At 46.2% G+C, this 21,819-nt stretch overlaps 1 protein-coding gene and 1 non-coding gene across 2 annotated transcripts; both read left to right on the top strand.

The window, feature by feature from the left end:
• The first annotated feature begins 564 nt into the window (after positions 1-564).
• ACER2 (alkaline ceramidase 2) lies at positions 565-21,592 on the top strand. Its single transcript, XM_087822639.1, has 6 exons — positions 565-718; positions 8,293-8,407; positions 9,151-9,292; positions 15,870-16,007; positions 17,991-18,128; positions 20,460-21,592. The coding sequence occupies exons 1-6, from the start codon at positions 611-613 to the stop codon at positions 20,644-20,646; spliced, it is 828 nt and encodes a 275-aa protein (XP_087678765.1). The 5' UTR covers positions 565-610; the 3' UTR covers positions 20,647-21,592.
• LOC148091787 (U1 spliceosomal RNA) lies at positions 19,407-19,569 on the top strand. The gene has a single exon (XR_015715499.1). It is a non-coding gene; the product is annotated as a U1 spliceosomal RNA (small nuclear RNA).
• Positions 21,593-21,819: the final 227 nt, after the last annotated feature.

The raw sequence follows: 21,819 nt of genomic DNA, 5'->3' as shown, positions 1-21,819 counted from the left end.
AGGTCTCCCTGCCCCGCCCAGCCCAGGGGGCCCAGTCGGTCCCTACCTGCTTCGGGGGGACGCAGAGCTTTGCTCGGGCGTGAGCGCCGGGGACCGCGCGCTGAGCCGGGAAATGGGCGCAGACACCCCGAGACTCCGCAGGGGTCTGGATACCCCACTCCGGAGGTCTCCTCACGTTGAATTTTTCTCAGGGCCGGCGGCGGCGCTCTTTGCACAGCCGGGGTTCGGGGTGGGGTGGAGTCGGAGCCGGGAGGTGGGCAGGGGCAGGACCTCCGAGGCCTTGGACACCCGCAGGGAGCCGGGATGCTCGGAAGCCTCGGAAATCCGGTTCCACCCCCGCAGGCCCCCCGCCCACGCACCGCCCGCCCCGGGGTGGGCGTGGCAGGCCGGCGGCCCGCGGCTCCCACGGGGCGGGGCCGGGGCGGGGCGCGCGCGCGGGTCGCATCTAACAGGCGGAGCGCGGCGCGGGGGCGGCCCGGAGGCGCCACATCCGGAGGCCGCCGGCCGTGCATAAAGCCGCCGCTGTCGCCAACGCCGCCGTCGGCGCGCAGCAGCCGCTCTGGCGTCTTCTCGGCTGCAGGAGCCGCTGCTCCAATGCCCCGGGGCGGCCATGAGCGCCCCGCACTGGTGGGATCAGCTGCGGGCTGGCAGTTCGGAGGTGGACTGGTGCGAGGACAACTACACCATCGTGCCGGCCATCGCCGAGTTCTACAACACGGTGCGGGCGCGGGAGTGGGGACGGCAGGCGGGCTCGCGGGGGGGCCGCCCGCTGGCGCCGCCGCGCCTGGAACCTGCGCGCAGCTCCCCGCGCGGCTCCGGGGCGCGCGCTCCACGCCCCCTCCCCTGCGCGCGCCTTCAGCTCTCCGTCTGCCCTCTCTCCTGTCCCTACCCCCGTCGCCTGGGCTCAGCTCCCTCCTCTTGTCATTTCTGACGGCTCTATGGTGCTGTTCGGTCCCCACCCGTCCCGGAGCCAGTGATCCGCGTTAGCCTATCGCCCAGTTAGGTCTGCGGCGGGCGGCGAACCCGCCCGGACGACTCCCTTACTTCTCTAGGATCTCGGTGGCGTGACGCACTTGGGTCGCATTGTGCGGTTTTGCTGTGAATACCGGCTCTGGGAGTCCCAGCGCGGGGGGCGACGCGCCGGTGGGTCTCGGGAGCAGGGCCTCTCCGACCGCGCGCACTTGCCCCTCCCTACAAATACATCAATAGTAGGTCGAGTTACTTTTGGCCAGAATCAAGTTAATTACTACTAGCTCTTATTTCCTTGCCTTACTTGGCACCCGGTCTAATTCCAGCTCCCAATTAAACTCCCCCAGGCCTGTGCACTCTCCAGTTATTAAGCCAGGGGCGCGAAAGGGAAATTTGGGGGTGATTGTGTACATGTTTTCTCGACTTGGCTAGGTCTCTAGATACGGAAACTTTCCCGCCGCAGAATCCTTTGTGCTTTTAGTTTTTGTGGGAGGGAAAGCTTGCACCGGGGAGGGAAATACCCCCTCTTTTTGTTTAGAAAAAAAATCTTTATTTTCAGAGAGAGATAGGGAGAGGGAGAGCTAGAAACATCAATGATGAGAGAGAATCCTGGATCGGCTGCCTCCTGCACGCCCCCTACTGGGGATTGATCCCGCAAACCAGGCACGCGCCCTGACCTGGAATCACCGGGGATCTTCTGGATCACAGGTCGGTGCTCAACCGCTGAGCCACGCAGACCAGGCGGGAAATACCTCTTCTTTTTGCTGTGCCCATGGCTCAGGGTTCTGGTACCAAATGTAAGACTTTGCGTGCTCATTTCTGTGGCTCATCTTTTCACTGCCCTACCGGGGAAAACGAACTCCTGGTTTCAGGTTCATTGTGAATTTGAGGCTGTTCTTTAGGATTTTCACCTTAGATTTGCTGGAGAGAACATTGGCATCTTATTGCCTGGAGGGACCTCTGCTGAGCTGGTGCTCGTCCTTCTAGTCCTTGGTGAGGAAACTGAGCTCTTGAGAAGGGAGCTGTGATGCTCTCATTTCTGGCGAGGCAGGGCCTCAATTCACAAGTCTGCACTCTCCCTCCTCTTCCTGCTGAAATCCATGGCTGCCCTCTATACGAACACTCCTGCTTCTTTCACATGCCCAGGTTAGTTCCTTAAGAAAACCTGGTCTTCTGCTCTTCGTAGATACAGTTAGTGGAGGTGGCCACACCTCACCGATTGTACCACCTTTCTCAGCTCATGCTATCAGGTGTGGACGCACCCACAGAGGCCCAGCAGGAGCTGGGCTGGGTACTTTCAACAGTGGTAACTCAGGTTCTCCATTTGAAAGTGGACAATGCTACTAAGGATTTCACCAGAGTTAAAGAAGAAATGGCAACTTGGGGACCAGTTCTCATACTCTCTGCAGAGTAATTATCTGTGGAATCTGAGGCCAACAGAAAGTCAGTCTGGGTTATTTGATCAAAAAGTGTATAGCTGCTCAGAGGCTGCCTTGAAAAGCCCCAGAATGTGCTGGCTGAGGTGGAGAATTTATTTTGTCTTTTCTTTTAATCTGGTTCCATTGGAGCAGTTATGCCGTGAGTGCCAAAATCTTTTTTAGAAATAAACTGTTGATCTTTAGCTGCAGCGCCTGGGGCAGATTCGCCCAGCTGGTCTGCCTGACAAACCTCATTCTCTAGGATACTTGTAAACCACAAAACTTGCTTAACAAAGCGGAGAGCTGAAGGTCTCAGAGAAGTGGCTGGTCACCAAACTTTGTTGAGTGTAGGTCCAAAGGGTTTAGCAAAAACCATAGCTGCTTCTCTGTTCCCATGCCCCATAGTTATCAGCAGATGCTTGTATGTCACAGGGCAAACCGCTTAGTCTTGTATTGAGGAAGACAGGGAACTGTTACTTAGTGATTAACATCTCATTAAATTCTCATGGTAAGGCAGCAGGTCTAGTTATCCATTATATAAGAAAATAATAATTATTACTAATTTGGAGAAGTTTAAGGTATTGAGGATATAAAATCGGAAGCCTGGGAGAGAGATTCAGAACCTTCTTAATGGGTCTTTGGGGTAGCACATCAGTACTACAACTTCAGTTACTGGTCACCATTAATTGTTTGCTATGTGTTGAAGCTCTGCTGGGTTGCCCTAGGCAGTGGGTGCTATTGACTGTTCCCATTTGATAAAGGGGGAAACTGGGGCCTAGACGGAGTATGCAACTTGCTGAGGTCAAGAAAACGGCAGAACTAGAGTTAGAACTTGGTCCATCTGACTCTGCTAAGATACTACTCGTGAAGATACAAGTGCCATTACAGCACCTTAGATTTATTTATGTGGCATAGTACATGTTTTTATTATTCAGTTTTCTTTAACTTAAACTCCTGCCTTGGAACTATTTGATCTATAGGCTGTTTGATATGAACTATTTGATCTATAGGCTGTTTGATAGGATGTTTGATATGAAAAGAAAAGTTTGTTTAAAGTAGTTTATTGTTTTTGTTATTGTTTATTATAACAGTAATACATGGTTATGATAAAAAAATTCTGAGTATTCATGTTATAAAGTGAAAAATACCCTTTATTTTGTATCTTTTCAGACATTTTCTTTTTAAAAAATATTTTTTATTGGTTATTTAGAGAGAGAGGAAGGGAGATGGAGAGAGAAAGAGAGAGAAACATCGATTAGCTGCTCCCCCATGCACCTGGACCAGGGATTGAGCCCACAACCTGGGCATGTGCCCTGATAGGGAATCAAACCAGGGACCTTTCGGTGCATGGGAGACGCTCAACCAATTGAGCCACACCAGCCAGGGCTCAGACATTTTCTAGGTATATGAAAAGCACTTGTATTATTTGTGTGAGCATATAAAATATGTATGTATATTGTAAACACAACCCAATCTAAGTTTTTTTTTTCCAACCCAATTGAGGGACTACTACAGAAACTCTTCTGCACCTTGGTTTTTTCACTTAATATGTCTTGGAGATAGTCCCATATTTGCTCTTATAGAGTTATCTTCCTCTGTACAGTGTCTATACAGTATTCCATTTAATGGATTGGCTCTAATTTATTTAACCAGTCAATTCCTTATTGATGGACATTTAGGGCAGTTTCTGATTATTTTATTGTTTTCATCTTGGTTTCTGAAGAGTGATACAATGAATATCGTCATATATGCATCTGGATGTACTTTTGCAAGTGCTAACACTCGGTGGGGAGTTGCTGTGTCAAGGAGAATCTTTACTTTAACGGCTGATAGGTATTCTAAATGGCCTCTGGGCGGAGTACCCTGATTTATGCCCCCCCGACATTGTTCAGGTGTACAAAGCATTTTGGTTTTGGGTCCCGCAAATCTAGATTGCCCCAAATCTTTTTTATTTTCAATTACAGTTGACATATATTATTATATTAGACATGTGTAACTTACTAAGTGATCATTCCTGTAAATCTCACACCCATCGGAGACCATACATTAGAATATTATTAGAGTCTTACTGAATATTAGAATGTTATTAGAATATTATTGACTCTATTCCCTACGCTGTACTTTACATCCCCATGACTATTCTGAAACAGCCAACTGTACTTCTTAATCCCTTCACCTTTTTCACCTCCCCCCACCCCTTTCCCATCTTGCCCCAAATCTTATCATCCTTTGCTTCTGCCAAACCCAAGTATCTCTTCCAAAAACACAACCTTTTGCTTGAGCATATTTTGTATTATTTCTTCTGTATACAAGTTTTATTGAATTGAGTTTCTTTTTATGTTTTAAGTTTTTAGGCCCCAGTCACACTAAAGAGGCCTAGCTGACTCCAGACCCAGCTGCTTTGGAGAAAAGTGGGGGGTCTTCCTTTTAACCACTGGGCTTAGCCTTTGGGAACTGTGTTGCTGGGCAGTGACTCAGGAAGGAAATCAACTGGTGCTGAAGCCTTGAAGCAAAACATACGCATAAAATCAGCTCATGATCTGTCACCTCCCCCAGTCAGCTCTGTCCCCAATCATCAGGATAAGGAATGTAGAGTTCTCTTTATAAGCCAAAGCCCACATCCCGTTATCTATAGAGTATACTTATCCATCCATCCATCCATCCATCCATTTACTGGGCAACTTCTATGTGCCTGTCACAAAGACCAGACCCATAGTCATCTGGGTGATGAGGGCCATAATAAAGGTGTGTGAAAGTCACCCGGGTGTTATTAGAACTCTGCATGGAGTTGGTACACTGTGGGAGGTAGAGTGGGGGGATTTTGCAAGGAGATTTCTGTGTAGAGTGACCAACTTGTCCTGGTTTGCCAAGGACAAAATTGGACTTCCTTGATTTTAAAAGTGAAGGTTCATGTCCTGGCAACCCTCCTTAGTCCCAGGCAAACCAGGACACTTGGTACCTCAGAGGCAGGAGGGGAGCCATGGGATGGATAGTTAGGAATGTGCATAGAGTGAAGATACACAGACAATTTTCTTAGTCAGGGTAATGACCCATATCTGTTTATGAACTTGTTATTGAGAAAAACTTACAGCCTATTGCTTTGTCAGTATTTACCTTCTGCTGGGAAAGTGCCCACTCACATGCATCAGGATGAGATAGCAGTGTGTCCATGAGATTGCTTTGGTGCAAATGTTACGTGGGAATTCATAGAATGAGAGACTTTCTAAGGAAATAATACATTTTAAAATTGTGGTTTCCTTTTAATTAAAAGAATCTGTTCTGCAGGCATTAGATAATCCACTTCTCCAAAGGATAATCCAACAATAGGCTTTAAAAAATACCCTTTGGCTGAACTGTTCTTCAACTTTAGTGACCCACACGATTTTGAGGGGAAGTTTCATTTCTCAGTAGATATGGAGCCATTGAATCCATCTTTTAACTACTGCTTGTTTGCTTTTCCGTATTTCTTTGGGAGTTCCTTCCTCTTTTTGTCTTGCGCAGCGTCTCCCTCTAATTTCACCTTTTCCTTTTCATAGACTGACTTGTTTGAAGGGCCTGGTGGAGGCCAGCAGATGTCAATAGACGGGCTGTGCAGAAGTAGTCATGTGATTTCATGTTATTTGGGAGCATCTGTTAAAATGGTGTTTCTAAATTGAACACCCTAATATGTACATTAAGAAAAAATGTTTTGAAGTATCATAATTTTACTGCAGGTATAATAAACGACTTCATGCTTTCATGAATAGTGTGTAAGTACATTTAAAGTGATTCGTGTGTACCTTGCTAGTGGTAATATAAATTGACAGAGCTATTGGGGGCAGCTTGACAGCAGTTAGCTACACTTGGCTGAAGCAAGGGAAATTGAGAGGGCTTGAGGCAATAAAGATATACTGAGGTAAAAAACAAATGTTATATTTTCCAACATTGTAGGTGGGGCTGTAAATGTTGTCCTTCCACTGGAGAACGACTAAAAGAAACTTCTGCCATCTGCAGCACTTCTAGCAAGTGAGATAAATTCATATGAACTAAGATGAAAAGGCTTGGAAGGCATATTGTTGAATGAGAAAAGGTGTTGTTGAATGAGAAAAGAAAGTTGCAGCCCTGGCCAGTGTGGCTCAGTTGGTTGAGCATCGGTCCATGAACCGAGAGGTCACTGGTTCGATTCCTGGTCAGGGCACATGCCCGGGGTTGCAGGCTCGATCCCCAGTAGGGGGCGTGCGGGAGGCAGCCAATCGATGTTTGTCACATCGATGTTTCACTCTCTCCCTCTCCCTTCTTCTCTTTCTAAAAAGGCAATAAAAACATATTTTAAAAAAATATAAAAAAAGAAAGTTGTGGGATGATAATGTTACAATATATGATATGATGTATTCTTATCACTGCCAAGAAAATGAGTCAAAGACTGTGAATCTGGAACAATGGTTGTCTCTAGGGCAGAAGAAGGGAGGTTTTAGCTTTGTAATGTGTTCTTTTTTTTTTCTTCTAATAAGGAGAACACATTCATGTAGGTGAAAGAAAGATTAGGTGTTAAGTTAGCTGTGGCATAACAATTTATTTCTCCCTCCTCCAGAACCCTTTACCTTCTTTCCTTTCTTCTACTTCTCTGTGTAACAGAAGGAGAGCCACCTTTATGTCATGGGGCAGGTCGGATGTGCACAGTGTGTGATGCAATTCAGAGTTTCTGATACTCGTTGGGGAGTTAAGCCAAGGAGGGCAGAAGGTGGCTGGGTGAGCTGGAGGTGAAAGCCAGCGGGCGGCAGTGGGAAGAGCGCTGGCCCAGCTCCGAGGGTGGCTGCCTCTCTGACCTTGGCCACTTTTATGAAATATCAAGAGTAGGGAAATTCATAGAGACAGAAAGCAGATTAGTGCTTGTCAGGGGCTTGTGTGTATGTGGGGAGATAGGAAGCAATTGCCTAATGGGTTAGGGTTTTCTTTTGGGGAAAAGAAAAAATAAATTTTAAAAATAAAATTTATTTTTTAGTTTATAAAAATAAATTTTAAAAAGTGAGAGGTGAGGGTGTGGAGTTACTCTGTCCAGTATGGTAGCCACGTGCGGCTACTGAGCACGTGAAATAAGGCTGGTTCTAAAGGAGATGTGCTGTCAGCCTGGGATTCACCCCAGGCTTCAAAGCCTTAGTGTGAACAAGGAGAATGGAAAATATCTTATTAATGATACTTAAGTAGTGGCTACATGTGGAAATGACAGTATTTTGATATTACATTAGATAGAATATGTTTTTTAAAAAAGCCAAGTACCTTCTGGAGAGATACTAGAGAGGCTTAAATCCACACGAAAGTCTGAAAGATAAAATGGTATCGTTTTAAAGCTGCGACAGAACCCACAAATTTGATCTTCACCTCAGAGTGGGTTTTGTGTAGGGTGAGAGCGCGACAAAGGATGACAAGGGGAACTGGGAAGAATCCTGCCTTCACGTGGGCCCGGAAGGAAAGCTGGCCTTGCTGGCGGAAAATTACTGGGGGCTCGAACCTGTCCAGTCCTCCTCACCTCTATTAAACTTTATTTTTACTGCTATTGAGTATAGATCTTATCTTTCAAAATGTACGTGCGAGTAAATGAGAATGCTTCTTGGTTCATCTGTGTGGAAACAGAACGAGTCACTGGTTCCCTGAGCGCAGGGGGAGCCTGAGCAGCTTTCACAGACTGCATGCAGTGTTTTTATTGCAGCTTCTTTGCCCAGAGAGAAAGGAAGGAGCCCCCTGCGTGCTTATTAAAGAAGTTTTACGTTTCCCGGGGTGTGCATCTGCAGTAAGGAAAGCATAGGTGCTTAAACAAGGTGCATGGCCACATTCAGCTCAGTTTGCAAAGGACATAACTCAAAACAAGCTGCTTTGTTTTTTGCCCCTTTTCTTGATATTTCTCTCTCTTTTTTACATTTCCCCCCAGATCAGCAACGTCTTGTTTTTCATTTTGCCGCCCATCTGCATGTGCTTGTTCCGTCAGTACGCAACGTGCTTCAACAGCGGCATCTACTTAATCTGGACCCTTCTAGTCGTCGTGGGTAAGTGGGTCCGCTTGGGAGCGTGGCCGGAAAGGGAGGAGATGGAATTCCAACACTTCCTGTCTCCTTCGAACATGATGTTTTATAAACCAAAGCCACTCTGACGTCTTAGCGAACTTTTATTTTGCTCGCTTGATGCCAAAAGGACTCTCTTGAATATGGGTTTGATAACAAGGTTGGCCGTCATTGTCACTTCGCTGTATTGGGGGTTCACTAATGCAATTGCTATTGGTGGCGTGCCAGTGCAGTTTCTGAGAACTTCTGAAAAAGCCTTGCAAAACAATTGAACTCTGATGACACTGGTTTCTAATGGACTACAGGTGAAAACAACAGCAACATCCTAGCTGTCTGACCCTTCATTGTTCTGGGAAATACTTGGGTAGTTTCCACTTCCTCCCACAGGCAGATTGGGGACGCCTGCCAGTGAGGGGCGAGGGCATGTTGACTTCTCTTTACTGCCTGTCCCTGAAGGCTAGTGGGTGAAAACAGAATGTGCCCGACGGTGGAATCATTGAAGTTCCGATGTGCTGATAGGCAGGCCCTGCTCGAAATCCTCTTTCTAGACTTGAAGGCTGCGTGCCTAGGTGGTGTGAGTTTCTTCTTTCAGTTTCTCTTTTCAAAGAGAGAGAGTGACCCGCTGATTGTGACTGTGGTTGGTGCAAGGGCGATCCTTAAGCGGTGTATTGAATTTGGGAGTCTCTTCTTCTTTGGTGACCTTTTTTATTGGTTGTAATTGACTCTAGGAATTGGATCCGTCTACTTCCATGCAACTCTGAGTTTCCTGGGTCAGATGCTTGATGAACTTGCAATCCTTTGGGTTCTGATGTGTGCTCTGGCTATGTGGTTCCCTAGAAGGTATCTGCCGAAGATCTTTCGGAACGACAGGTAAGCGTGTGCTAAACATTGTTGTCTTGACTGCTTGGCGCAATACCCAATATAATGTATATATCAAGAGAAGTACACGATGAAGCCCAGCTTAGTGATAAGCTTATCACACACCTGTTTAATATCCACTGATTGTTTAGAGTCTGGCAGTGTTAATAAACTGACAGATGAAAGGGGGAATTCTAATATGCTTGGAGAAGAATTTATGTCACATTAGGGACAAAAAGCCAGATGTCTCCCTTATTATATGTGAGAAAAAGTGGAAAGATTTTCAGTGGGAGAAATTTCTGAATAGTTCAAAGACCTTTGATTTCCTGCTAGAATATTTCCTTTAGTTCAATCTCCACTATTTTATAAATTAAAGTAGGATCCACTAAGGAATGGTTCTTGGAGCCATAGATACTGTAGTTGTCAGATTGCAGTGTTTTTGCTTCTGATGAGAGGTACACACACACACATCTCCAAACTGGAAACCCAGAATTTCAGGAAGGGATGCATTTTAATAGCCATTGTGTTATGCTTATATGATTGATTATTCATCCAGTAAATACTTTTCAAATACTTTTATTTACTAATGCATTTTTCTAGGCTTTTAGGTACCGGGATATAGCAGTAAATTAAACAACAGAACCTCTGCCATGGATGAGCTTACATTGAGGTTGGGGAGGTTGTGAAACAACAAACACACACATAAATACCATTAGGGACAGACAAGCTCTATGATGAAAATGAAGCTGATTACTGGTTGGGTCGTAGTAACTTGGGGTGCTGGTTTAGAGTTTGGGTAGGGAATGCCTTCCTGAGCGGCTGTGTAAGGGTGTTAATATCTGAAGGAACAGAAGAGAGTCAGCCTTATAAAGATAGGAAATGTTCCCAGAACATATTAACCACATGTTTCTCGATAGGACACTGTGATTTGTCAAGGTATATATGGATGAATAGTCTGAAGATTCGAATTCAGTTAAGCAAGCTGGTATAGGGACAGGAGCTATGCAGCTGTTAAAGACGAAGTCTGTTGTCTATGGACTGAGATGGAGGCGTGTCCATGAGATATGCTGGCTGCAAAAGCTCATGGTAGAACTGTGTGTGTAATATTCTTGTAGTTTTAGAATGAATGAAATAACCTCTTTTTGAGTATATGTCTTTGTATGTGCACAGAAATGCCCAGGAGAATGACAGCAACCACTACCATTCTTAGGAATTGGGGTGGAGAGAGAACTTTCATTTTTACCTTTAATCTGTACTGTTTTCCTTTTTTTTTTTTTTTTTTTTTACAAACAGCACATATTAATTTTTAATATGAACATGTATTTTTAAATGAGGCAGGGAGAAAACATACTTTAAACGGATTAGCTATAGAATCTTCATTCTGGGTGGCAGGATTTGAATTAAATGGTGTTATCTGAGTGTCATGGAGCAGAAGGAAGTATCCTCAAGAAGATTACTTATCAGTAAATGAGAGAGAGGATACCCGGCCAGGCGTGGCTCAGCGGTTGAGCCTTGACCTATGAACCAGGAGATCGGGGTTCGATTCCCAGTCAGGGGCACACGCTGGCGTTTTGGGCTCGATCCCCAGTCAGGGGCGTGCAGGAGGCAGCTGATCAGTGACTCTCTCATCACTGATGTTTCTCTCTCTCTCCCTCTCCCTTCCTCTCTCTGAAATCAATAAAGATATATTTAAAAAAAACTGAGAGAGAGGAAAGGAGAGAGGGAGGGAAGGAGCAAGGGAGGCAGAGAGACAGAGTGAAAGAAAGAACCAGCTGTGGACAAGTAGAAGTGGAAAGGAGGTGCTCCTGTCGTGGATGAAATGTGGCCTCCGTCTGGCCGAGGCCTCCCCAGTGGAGGAAATATACTTTACATATTGGCAGGCTGGTTTCTGCTGTCTCCGGTTTCTAGTCTTGTCTTGCTTCCTTGCTGGGCTTCAAGAGAATGAATGACTGAGGGTGATCAGAAAGCCGTGAGGTGGGGAGAGGCCGCGGAGAGGGGTGGAGGCGGCACTAGGCAGAGTCCTGAGGTGAGTTAACAGGCCCGCTTTCTGACTCTGCCTGATAAACACTCCATTTCCTCTTGGCTTTTTATGCTGTTTCCTTAGGTGCCCACCAGTCCCCCCATCCTTTCCCTGGGCCTGGCGTGTGGTAGGTTGAGAGCTGCGGTTCTACTTTGCTCTTGGATCTCATCTTTCAAGTTCTGGGATCTGAGCAAGACGTTGAAGAAACAGGAATTTTGTTTATTTGTTTGTGGCACTTCTGGAGGCCTGGGTTGAAATTCCAAGTGACGTTTTTTAATGTGTTCATAAGAGAGAACTGTTTTCTTTTCCCCTTTCTCGAAGGTGGGAGCGAGGGAATGTTGTTATGAGCAGGAGAGAGACAAGAAATTAGGGCAACGGCTGTAGTAATTCAAGCTTACCAACTTTAATAATGAAAACCCAGTGTGAGGCAGGGAGGTCTATGACCCCTTGGGACCTTTCCATCACCCGCGCCATTCCTCTGCAGAGTTTGAGCAGAGTCCTTTGGAGGCACTGACCACCATCTATGTGTATGTCCCTGGCCTTGGAGAATACCTGGGTTTGAATCCGAGCTTCCCTGTTTGTAAACTCTATAACTGGTCTTGACTTTTTAACTCTCCACTTCCTCACCTGTAACATTAGGTAAGTCATAGGGTTTTTGCAAGATGACTCTGCAGAGCACTTCCTACGGCACTAAGAACTAGGTGAGTCTCAATCAGAGTTGGCTCTCGTGACTACCCATGGCACGCAGAGATTTCTGCCTGGCATTTCTGAGATGTGCATACAAACAGGAGAGAATGGTCATTGACGATTTTAATGCGCAAAGAAAGGAAAGGTGCATGTTGCAGGAAAAGTAGCTCACTCTAAATAAGGATGTCGGTTCAGTTTGTCTGTCTTCAGCTTTCCAGTGATGGGGAAAGCAAGGAGAGCAAGCCCTTCTGTGTGGCTTCACCGCCCGTGACAGGTGGCAGCTCTGCAGGGGCAGTGACAGGCCAGACAAAGATTTCAAGTCAAAACCCAGATTTCTGTAGACTAGGGATTGTGTGGTTTAGCTGCCTGAGTTTACTAGATAATTAAAATTTACTTATTTCTCCTTTTTGTTTGTTTGCTTGTGATCTAGACTTTGCTGGAATATTTCTAAGAACATATTAAGAGTAGCTCAGGTGTGAGATTCCTGGAGAAGAGAAAGTTTGGAGGCTAAGTGACTTTGGATTAGACAGATATGGATTTGAATCACAATCTACTCTCCTTTTCTTTTTTTAAAGCTCTGATACCTCATTTTGCTCATCTGTAAAGTGGAGATAATAAAAGTATCCACCTCATGAGGTTAGAAATATATGATAAAATCTTGTAAAGTGTATTAAGGATTCACTCAGGGCTAGCAGTTGTTATGAATGGCTAATATGGATAAGTGTTTTGAAGATAAGTGTCTAGAACAGCAAGCAAAAAGGTTTATTATGTAAAGAGGAATAATTGGTGGATTTAAAAAAAGAAAGGCTTTCTTTCATCTTGCCTAGAATGTTCTAAGAATTGTCAGGACATACACTCTGCTATTGATGGATATTAATAATTTTTAGACCTTTTTATTTTGAGAAAAAAACAAGAACAAAGAAGTACTATAGGCTAATTGTATCCATTTCTAAAATAATTTATCTAGCTGTGATTTTAAGATGTTGCTCCTACAAAATCTAGGGCGAGACCTCACTTTATAATTCAGTTCATTCTTTGGCTCCGGAATAGCAAGGGTGCAGGCCAGGGTCTGCTTGTCCTGCTCTCATGCTGACTTATGACTTGGGGTCACCGTCATGGACTCTCTGGGCCTTATCAGCTCCTCACTTATAAAATGACAGGGGTAGCCCTTCCAGGACCAAGTGCTGCAGTCCCTTGACTATCAGGGGCTTGTCCTAACTAAATAGGCTATGTTTTAACCCTATAGGGTAGTTTAAAGCAGTGGATCTTAATCAGGGACATTTCTGCCTCTTAAGGGACATCTGGGAACTTTATAGTGGTCACAATGATGGGAGGTTTTCTCATCCATAAACTGCATTTTACTTCAGAGGAGTAAAAGGGACATCACAAATACTTGATTTTAAAAATGGGCAGAGGGTCTGACAGAGTGAAAACCACTGCTTTAAATGTAGTAGTGATAATAGCAACAGCTTTGTTATAATACCGTGATGATCATGGTATTGGGTTGCTAGATTTTGATTTGGGGAGCACAGGAAGAAGGGATGCCGAGAGTTTCCTGACCTTATGTTCCAGTTTGAACCCATAATGGGCTGGAAAGTTGCCAATAGTACCAGAGCCTGCAGTAGTCATCACTGTTTAGAAAACAGCCTATGGGGGCCCCTGCTCCTGGATATTTCTACTTCTCTCATACTCAGGGCCTGCAGTGACTCTGGGGTCAGCTGGGCTGGCCATGTGATTTCTGATGGCTTCTGCTGGTTGCAAAATCATGCTTTCACAGGAGGCCCTTGTTGGCTAAGCTGCCTTTCCAGAACACATTTCTCCACACCCACTGGCTGACATGGGAGGTGTCTGTTCATGTTCCCCTTAAAAAAAGCATGTTTTGTCAAGCTTGCTGCCTTTGAACTTGGGCAATACTCTATAGAGTCTTTGGTGATTGCAACACCAGCTCAGCCAGATTTTCCCTGAGAGTGTGCTGTTATTAACAATAATAACATTTTAAATAGCATTTATTCTCAAACAATGGTAATGATACTAGTAATAGTGGGTTTTATTTGCACACACCATGTACCAGGCACTGTGTGAAGTGCTCTAATGCTTACAAGAACACCATCAGGCAGGTGTCTTAGCTTCCATGTGGGCAACCTGAAGCTTGGGGAGAGTCCAGTGACTTGCTAAAGATCCCACAGCTACTGAGTGAGGGAGGCAGAATGTGAACACACTTGGGTCGGCCCGGAGCATCTGTATTTTGAATCACTGTGCCTCTCTCTAAGCTGTGTCTGAATCCTAAACCATTGGATACAAGAATGTGATACAATTTGGAAGTTTTAATTATGTGTTGATCTGGTCTAAAAAGGCTTTGGGCCTTGGCATGTGTCACAGAGCCTCAAACCCAGTGAGAGAGTTATTGTGGGTCCCCAAGGGTTATGTGCATGTTGGGGGTGGCAGTGCAGGCAGCCTTTTACCCGGTAGCTGAAGGATGCCAGTCAAGGCCAGGAGAAAAACAAGATTCTCTGGGGATTTGCTGCCTGGATCCTTTCCCGTATATATTTTTTCCTCTGGTCGAAGTTCAGGGCTACAATTCCTGTTCATTCCACTCAGAAAGTTGGCAGCTTGATCAATGATTTCCTGTGCCTTGATGATAAACAGTTTTCCTCTAAGAGATAAATTTGTATTTTTAAGGTTTCAGTGCACTTTGATTTTTTATGATAGAATTTAATTCAAATTAGCTTCCTAACTGTGACCTGTTCCAGGGCTCTTGGCCAAAGTAAATTGTGCTCAGAACTGAAACTTCAGGAAAATCACGAGCTCTTAAATTTCAGGCATAGATGAGGCCTTGGAGACAGCCCAGTTCAGACTTTTCATTTTATAGATAAGGAAATGGAGTGCTGGGGAAAGAGGCAGGAGCGTGTTCAGGGTCACGTCGTCATTTCTGGCTCTTTCTACTGAAGGCACCTCCACTCAAGAGTGGAAGGATGGTATCAGTTATTTTTCTAAGATCTGTCATGTCAAAAACTTGTCAACACAAAATTCCAATGCATACTAACTAGACTGTGGATTGTCAGTATATATAGAAGCTATTAGAATGTTTTAAAACTTACTTTTTTGTGCTAGAAACAGGTTTTTTCTTTATTTTTTTGCATATATATATTTCTTTTTAGAGAGAGAGAAACATCGATGTGAGAAACCTCCCTCAATCGGCTGCCTCCTGCACACCTCTGTTGGGGATCGAGCCCGCCACCCTGGCATGTGCCCTGACCGGGAATCGAACCGGCAGCCTTTCAGTGCACGAGAGAGCACCCAACCAACTGAGCCACACTGGCCAGGGCGACATTTTTTTCTTTTAAATCAGGGAGCTTGTAGAAAAGTGGTTGATAAGCTATGTTCTGTGGACCAAATTGGTCCACTGTCTGTCCTTGCCAGTCGAGTTCTCTTGGTGCACAGCCATGCCCATTCACTCACTTATTGTCTGCAGTGGCAGTGAAGTAACTGTGGCAGGAACCCGTGACCCGCAAACCTAAAATAGTCACTATCTGACCCTTTACAGAAAGCATTTGCCAAATCCTGCTGTAAAACATGTGGAAAGAATACCGAAAACTAACTTGAAGAAAACAAGTATCCATACCTCACCTCTAGGGACTGTAGTCGATTCTAATTTTATCGTTCTCATGGCTAAATATTTAGAAAATTTCTGATCATTTCCTAAGGATAAATTCCTCGAAGTGGAATTACTGCGCCAGTGAGTGTGAGCAGTTTTTAGACTCTGGCTGCTCGGTGCACAACCGCCTTTCAGCTCCCACCCCCGCCGGCAGTGCCTGCGCCTTGCCCACACTCGCCGAACAAGACCCCTTAGCTAACGGACTTGGTTCACTGTCACCCACCCAGGGGCAGGTTCAAGGCGGTGGTGTGCGTGCTGTCTGCGGTTACAACGTGCCTGGCCTTTGTCAAGCCCGCCATCAACAACATCTCTCTGATGACGCTGGGGGTTCCTTGCACTGTGCTGCTCGTCGCGGAGCTGAGGAGGTGGGTCCGTTCCTCCTGCCTGCCCCTTGGGCTGTCCCTGCGATCGGGGCACACCGGCTCCCGGGTCCTTTACCCCCCCCCGCCCCCCCCCCCGTGTGGAGGAGGAGTTTGACTCTCTGAAGAGTTCCTTCCTGACTGTTGTTTGAAAGCGGGTTTGAGCTCGCTTTGAGAAAGAGGGAGCGGCTGTTTCGTGGGTGCCATACACCCTGGGGGGCCGATACACCCTGGGGGGCCCAAGCTCACCTAGTGGGAGCATCGCAGGCACCGGGCGTGCCCCAGACCAGGCAGCCCAGAGCGAGCGGACTGTGGAGCAAGGAGAACAGATTTGTTCGTATGTCAAGAATAAGGAGAGAATTCCTACGGAAAAAGAAGTGAATTTCTATGTACGAGGTAACACTGACTTCTGGCGTGTACTGTTGACGCCGCTGCTTTCTCCGAGACCCAGCTTCTTATTTGCAACCTAGCAGGCAAAGCCTTTGCTGTTTGCGTAAGCATTTTCCTTTGGGGAGCCGTATACTCAGAGTTCAGGCTGATATCCAGAAACATTTTAGCTAAGCTCTGTCGTGTACACGACTGTCTTCTAGCCCCGACTAATAGGTATCTGACTATGGCCTCATTCTGATACTCTTAGAAAACGCTTTTTGTGGGCCCACTTTTACAAATGCACGATTCATTCTCCCCTTGTCACGGACATGGGGTGTCTTAGCTAAGTCCTGTGTCTGCCCCCCTTTGTGAACGTTGCTCTGTGCGATGTGTTCAGTCAGCTTTCTCTCGGTCTTTGTTTTGAGAGGAGACATATATACATTTCTTTCCCTTGCCCTGCATCTGGGGGTTGCTTTGATTGTCAGCAATACCAGGCAGGGTCCAAGGGGGTTGAAGAGGTATTTAAGGGTGCCGGCTGGCCGTGGAGGGACACTGTCTGCTCTTGTCTCGTTGGCTTCTTGGAGGAGCCTTCAAGGACCTGGGAATGAGACTTAAACAGAGCACTAGCAGATCTTGAAGCTCTTTAGAAAACACACAATTAAATAGCTGATAAAGACATCTGAAATGGACTTGTAGCAGTCACTTCATTGGTGTTGGCCTATATTAGGTCTGACGTGAGTAGAATATTCTGGACTGAGTGATATTTCTAGAGAATTCACTGAAATCTAGTTTGACTTTACTGTTGAGTCTAACAATGTTTTATCCTGGAATTTTATTAAAAATAGCTTAAGGAAAGGGAAAATAATTTTTAATTCATAATATTTAAACAAGAGCAAATGAGGGAAGACAAGTGGTTAGGGAAGATTACTTCTTAGTTTAAATAAATTCGGCTTCACAATTGTGATCTTTAAGCAGGGAGACATATTTTCCTAATACTCGAATCTTTGTAAGTAATTATAAAGGACATAATTTCTGTTCCATGCTTAAAATTTTGTCCCTGACAAGCTAGTTACCACTACAGCTAATTGGTCATTAGGGCATCAGCAAAAGAAACATCATGGGAAATACATATTTCCCAGACTAATTGTCTATATATTTGTTTCTGTCGGTTTTCATTTTACCTTTTAAAATGGCAAGGCTAGAGGCCTGTTTATTTTGCCTTTTAGAGTGCAAAATAAAGTGTCTATATATTTGACCTGAGCTTCTGAAAGCATGGAATGATTTTTCCTGAGAGGGCTGGAGAGGGACAGGTTTCAGGTGGGGGAGAGGTTAGGAGTCCATGATGGACATGTTCGATCTAGATCTATGTTAGACATTGGTGGTCATGTCAAGAAGGTAGTCAGGGGTGTGAGTCTGAAGTCAGGGAGGGCCTGGGTGAGAGGTATGGCTCTGTGAGTCATCTGTGTACTTATGGGATTCACATCCATGAGCTGGTGAGACGGTGTGTTGGGTAGGAATTCCAGTGCCAAGGGACTGGGGAGATGTGAGGAACCAGACGAGTGGCCAGTGAGGTGGGCGGAATCCAGGACTGACAGCTAGTTGCCTCTGGATCTCGTGCAGGTGTGACAATGTCCGTGTATTTAAGCTGGGCCTCTTCTCTGGCCTCTGGTGGACCTTGGCCCTCTTCTGCTGGATCAGTGACCGAGCCTTCTGTGAGCTGCTGTCGTCTTTCCACTTCCCCTACTTGCACTGTGTGTGGTAAGCCTGCCGGTGGGGAGGCGGCGGGACAGGGGTCTGCACTGTCCTCAGGCCCCGCTCTCACTCCAGGTCGCACAGGTGTGCCCAGGGGACAGAGCAGAGCCCGAGTGCCCCTCTCTCCCCCCAGAGACTGTCCAACGTTTCAGAAGCAACAGAAACTATTGTCCAAAGCAGAATGGGCTCCACAGAGCTGGCTTAGCCAGAAAGACCTAATTGTTTCTGCTTCAAGTCCGGGTCTCTGACCTCTAGCTCCATTATTAAAGCATAATGGCCCCTGAAAACTGAATCCGTCACCTGAGCTCTGGCTAGATCTCTAGGGTGAGGGAGGTGGGGAAGGCTTGGGACAGATGTGGGGACCAGACAGGGATGTCCAACCAGGAACCACAATGAGGCAAATATGACCTCTTTCAAGATATCGTACATTTTTGTCAATTCAGGTTCCCTTTTGGGTTTGAATGACCAGGTGAAAGCATGGGCCTCACAGGTCATCTAGGGACAGTCTCACCCATTCATTTCACAGGTGGAGACAGGCCCGGAGAAGTACAGTGAATTGTTCACGACACCAGCTGGTTACATAAAACCAGCCTAGGGAGTTTGATAAGAGGGACTTTGAGCATCTGTACCTGGAATGCTCAGGATACCCTGTTAGGTAAAACAAAGAAGCAGGTTGCCCGGTGTGCAGAATCCTGCGCTCAGAAAGCTGAGGAGGAAATTCAGTGGCTTCCTTCCTAGGACCCACCTCAGCTCCAAGCCCAGAGTCATCGTTCCCTCTGGGACTGCTAATTGCAACCAATAGTAAGGAATGGGAGAAATACGTGTAGAATGTCCCTTGCAAATTGGGAGTATCCAGGAGGGAATTCTATTGGTAACGAATTGGAAAAACTTTGTTAGATCTAGATTCAGATGCCGCTTGAGTTCTCTCAGGAGATGCCTAAAACTATATGGTTTGAAAGAATTCGCTTATATTTCCTTGAACATGTGACCTTGCGTATATCCACCATGAGACCCCATCTGCTCTCAGTTTAAGGCTTGGGGACTTTCATTATTGTACGTCAACTGTAATTGAAAAACAAAATAGTTTTTTTTATAAAAAAGGCTTGGGGACTTCCAGAACTCTTTGCAAACAGCAAAATAAAATAAAAGACAGCTCACATTGGGATTCCAGCCTTAGGATCCATTGCCTGATATTTCTTAGGTTCAGTCTTGACTCACACTAGTGAATTTATACACTGTATATTTGTTGAATTATAATTTACAGGTTATAAAATGCACAGATTTATACTTACCTGGTAGGGAAGATACCATGATCACGAAGGTGGTTTTCCCAGGGGACGGCTTATCCATTGCACTCCCGATGGGCTGACCCTGCAATTTCCCCAAATGTGGGAGACTTGACTGCATAAACTTGTGGTAGCGGGGACTGCATTCCTGCTCTCCCCTTGAAAACATAAAATAAAATAAAATGCACAGATCTAAGTGTATATTTTGATGAGTTTTGATAAATGTATCCACCTGTGTCTGTATGACCTCATTCAAGATATGGTACATTTTTGTCAATCCAAGTTCCCTGGGCACACTGGCAATTTAAGTAAAATTCAAAGATTACACTGTAAGAACTTTGGCTTAAACTTCATTTGTTTCTAAACTTGGTGTACTTTCTGCTTGGTGTTTCAAAATTGAACCATCTTTTTGCCCCAGTTATAAAATGACATATTTGTTTTATACCAAGTTTAAACAACATAGAAATATAGAAAGAGAGAAGCTCTCCTAATTCCATCTACCAAAGAGCCATGACAGTTGTTCACGGCCTGAGGCGTATCCTTCCTGACTATGGATCTATATTTCTTTGATTCTGCTTTTTAAAAACAAAAATAGCATCATTCTATACATGATGCCAACTGGTCCTTTTTTCTTCTTTAAACCGAATCCTAGGCCATGGACGCCTTTCGTTACTGAGGCCTGTGTATGATCTTCATTATTTTTGTGCGTGTCCCATGACACTTCACAGTGAGGACGCTTTATAATCGCTTCCTCTTAGCGCCAGTTTTAAATCCTTGGGCCTCAGTCTTGGCTGAACCCCAGAGGTATTTGCATGTTTGCTCCTGTTACCAAGCCGGAGTATTTTAGAACATTCTAAAGCAGGCTCCCTTTGCTCCGGATTTATAAGTCTCAAGCTCTTCCGGGGCTTGTTGGTCACCTTTGCCCCTTCCTAATTAGAAGAGGCCCCAGGGCCATTACAGCGGGAGGGGTGGGTTAGGCCAGAGGGCTGGGGGGCCCCCCCAGGCAGCACAGCCTCTGCGGGTCGGGTCTCACCTCTGCCTCCCTTCGCAGGCACATCCTCATCTGCCTGGCCGCCTACCTGGGCTGCGTTTGCTTTGCCTACTTCGATGCCGCCTCCGAGATCCCTGAGCAAGGCCCGGTCATCAGGTTCTGGCCCAGCGAGAAATGGGCCTTCATCGGGGTCCCCTATGTGTCCCTCCTGTGCGCCCACAAGAAATCGCCAGTCAAGACTACGTGACGGAGGGGGCGACACGGGCCTCCCTGCCTAGGCGTCCTCTGCAGGGCTTCTGCCAGCAAAGGCCCTGGGGTTCTCAGAGTTGGGGTGGGGTCTATTTTATTTTATTTTAAATTCTGTTCCCTTGGGCTCTCACTGGTGTGTCTGAGGACCACCAGACCCCACTGTTCCCAAAGATGCAAAGTGGACTGAGGTGCTAGGTGTGTCTTCTCAGCGTCACTTTTAGATGCGGTGGCTTGTTGGGCTGCGTCCCCCGTGGCAGTGGGGGACTCGGAGCTGCCTCCTCCCTGAGAGCCTGCGGGCTCCAGAGCCTGTCCTGGGCTCCAGACCCTCCCGTTCCCGTTGACTGGACAGATCCTGCGACAGACAACGCCCTCCAACCGCCCGATGGAGGCCGCCGGGTTTCCATTTGGGAAAACCATCTTAAAGCAAAAGCCGAGCAAATGAAACACACGCAGGGCTGTGCCTGAGGAAGCCACTTTTCACTTGCAGCGCCCAGTCACCCGGGTTTTACAGGCATTTGCGGATCCTTTCACTTCTACCTCTGCTGAGAGATGGAGACTTGACCGGATGAGGGTAAAGCTAACCGGAAAACCCCTCTATGCCAAAAACTATTCTCCACTTAAGCCATTCTTGAAGACGACAGAGTTTTTAAATATTGACATTGTATATCCCCCAGCCCAGTAGCCTCAGGCACACAGAGGAATAGCTGGGCCCGTACACAGACACCCTCCTCACGGCCTGACCCCTGTAACACTGCCAAAGGGCCGTGACAGTTGTGATGATGGGGGTCCTGGTTGAGAATTGGGAGCAAACACGACGTTTTTCTCATTGGAAACCTCCTGTATGCGGCCTGGAAATTATCCTCAAGAACCTCCCTGTCCTTTCTCTGATTTTGCTGTGGGAATTCCACTCCCTGCTCTCACAGGGGGAGGGCCTCCCTGTAGTCCCCCCCCCCCCTGCATTTGGTCCCTGTACTTACGTGCTGGCCGTAGCCACACACTAGCTGCCTGGGTCACTGGCCGGTGCAGCAGGGCGAACCTGTTGCCTTCTGAGTTTTTCTCACCTAAAGTGACACTGGCTACAAGGAAATCTCCTCTTCACTGGGATGGATGGAAGACTCCAGGCTCCCCTGAAGGAGTGAGGTGGGAATTCACGACCTCAGGGATACTCATT

The sequence above is a fragment of the Miniopterus natalensis genome, chromosome 12 (assembly GCF_054644295.1).
Source record: "Miniopterus natalensis isolate mMinNat1 chromosome 12, mMinNat1.hap1, whole genome shotgun sequence".
NCBI lineage: Eukaryota > Metazoa > Chordata > Mammalia > Chiroptera > Miniopteridae > Miniopterus > Miniopterus natalensis.
Note: the sequence above shows the minus strand (reverse complement) of the source record. Positions and strands in the feature narration are given on the sequence as shown.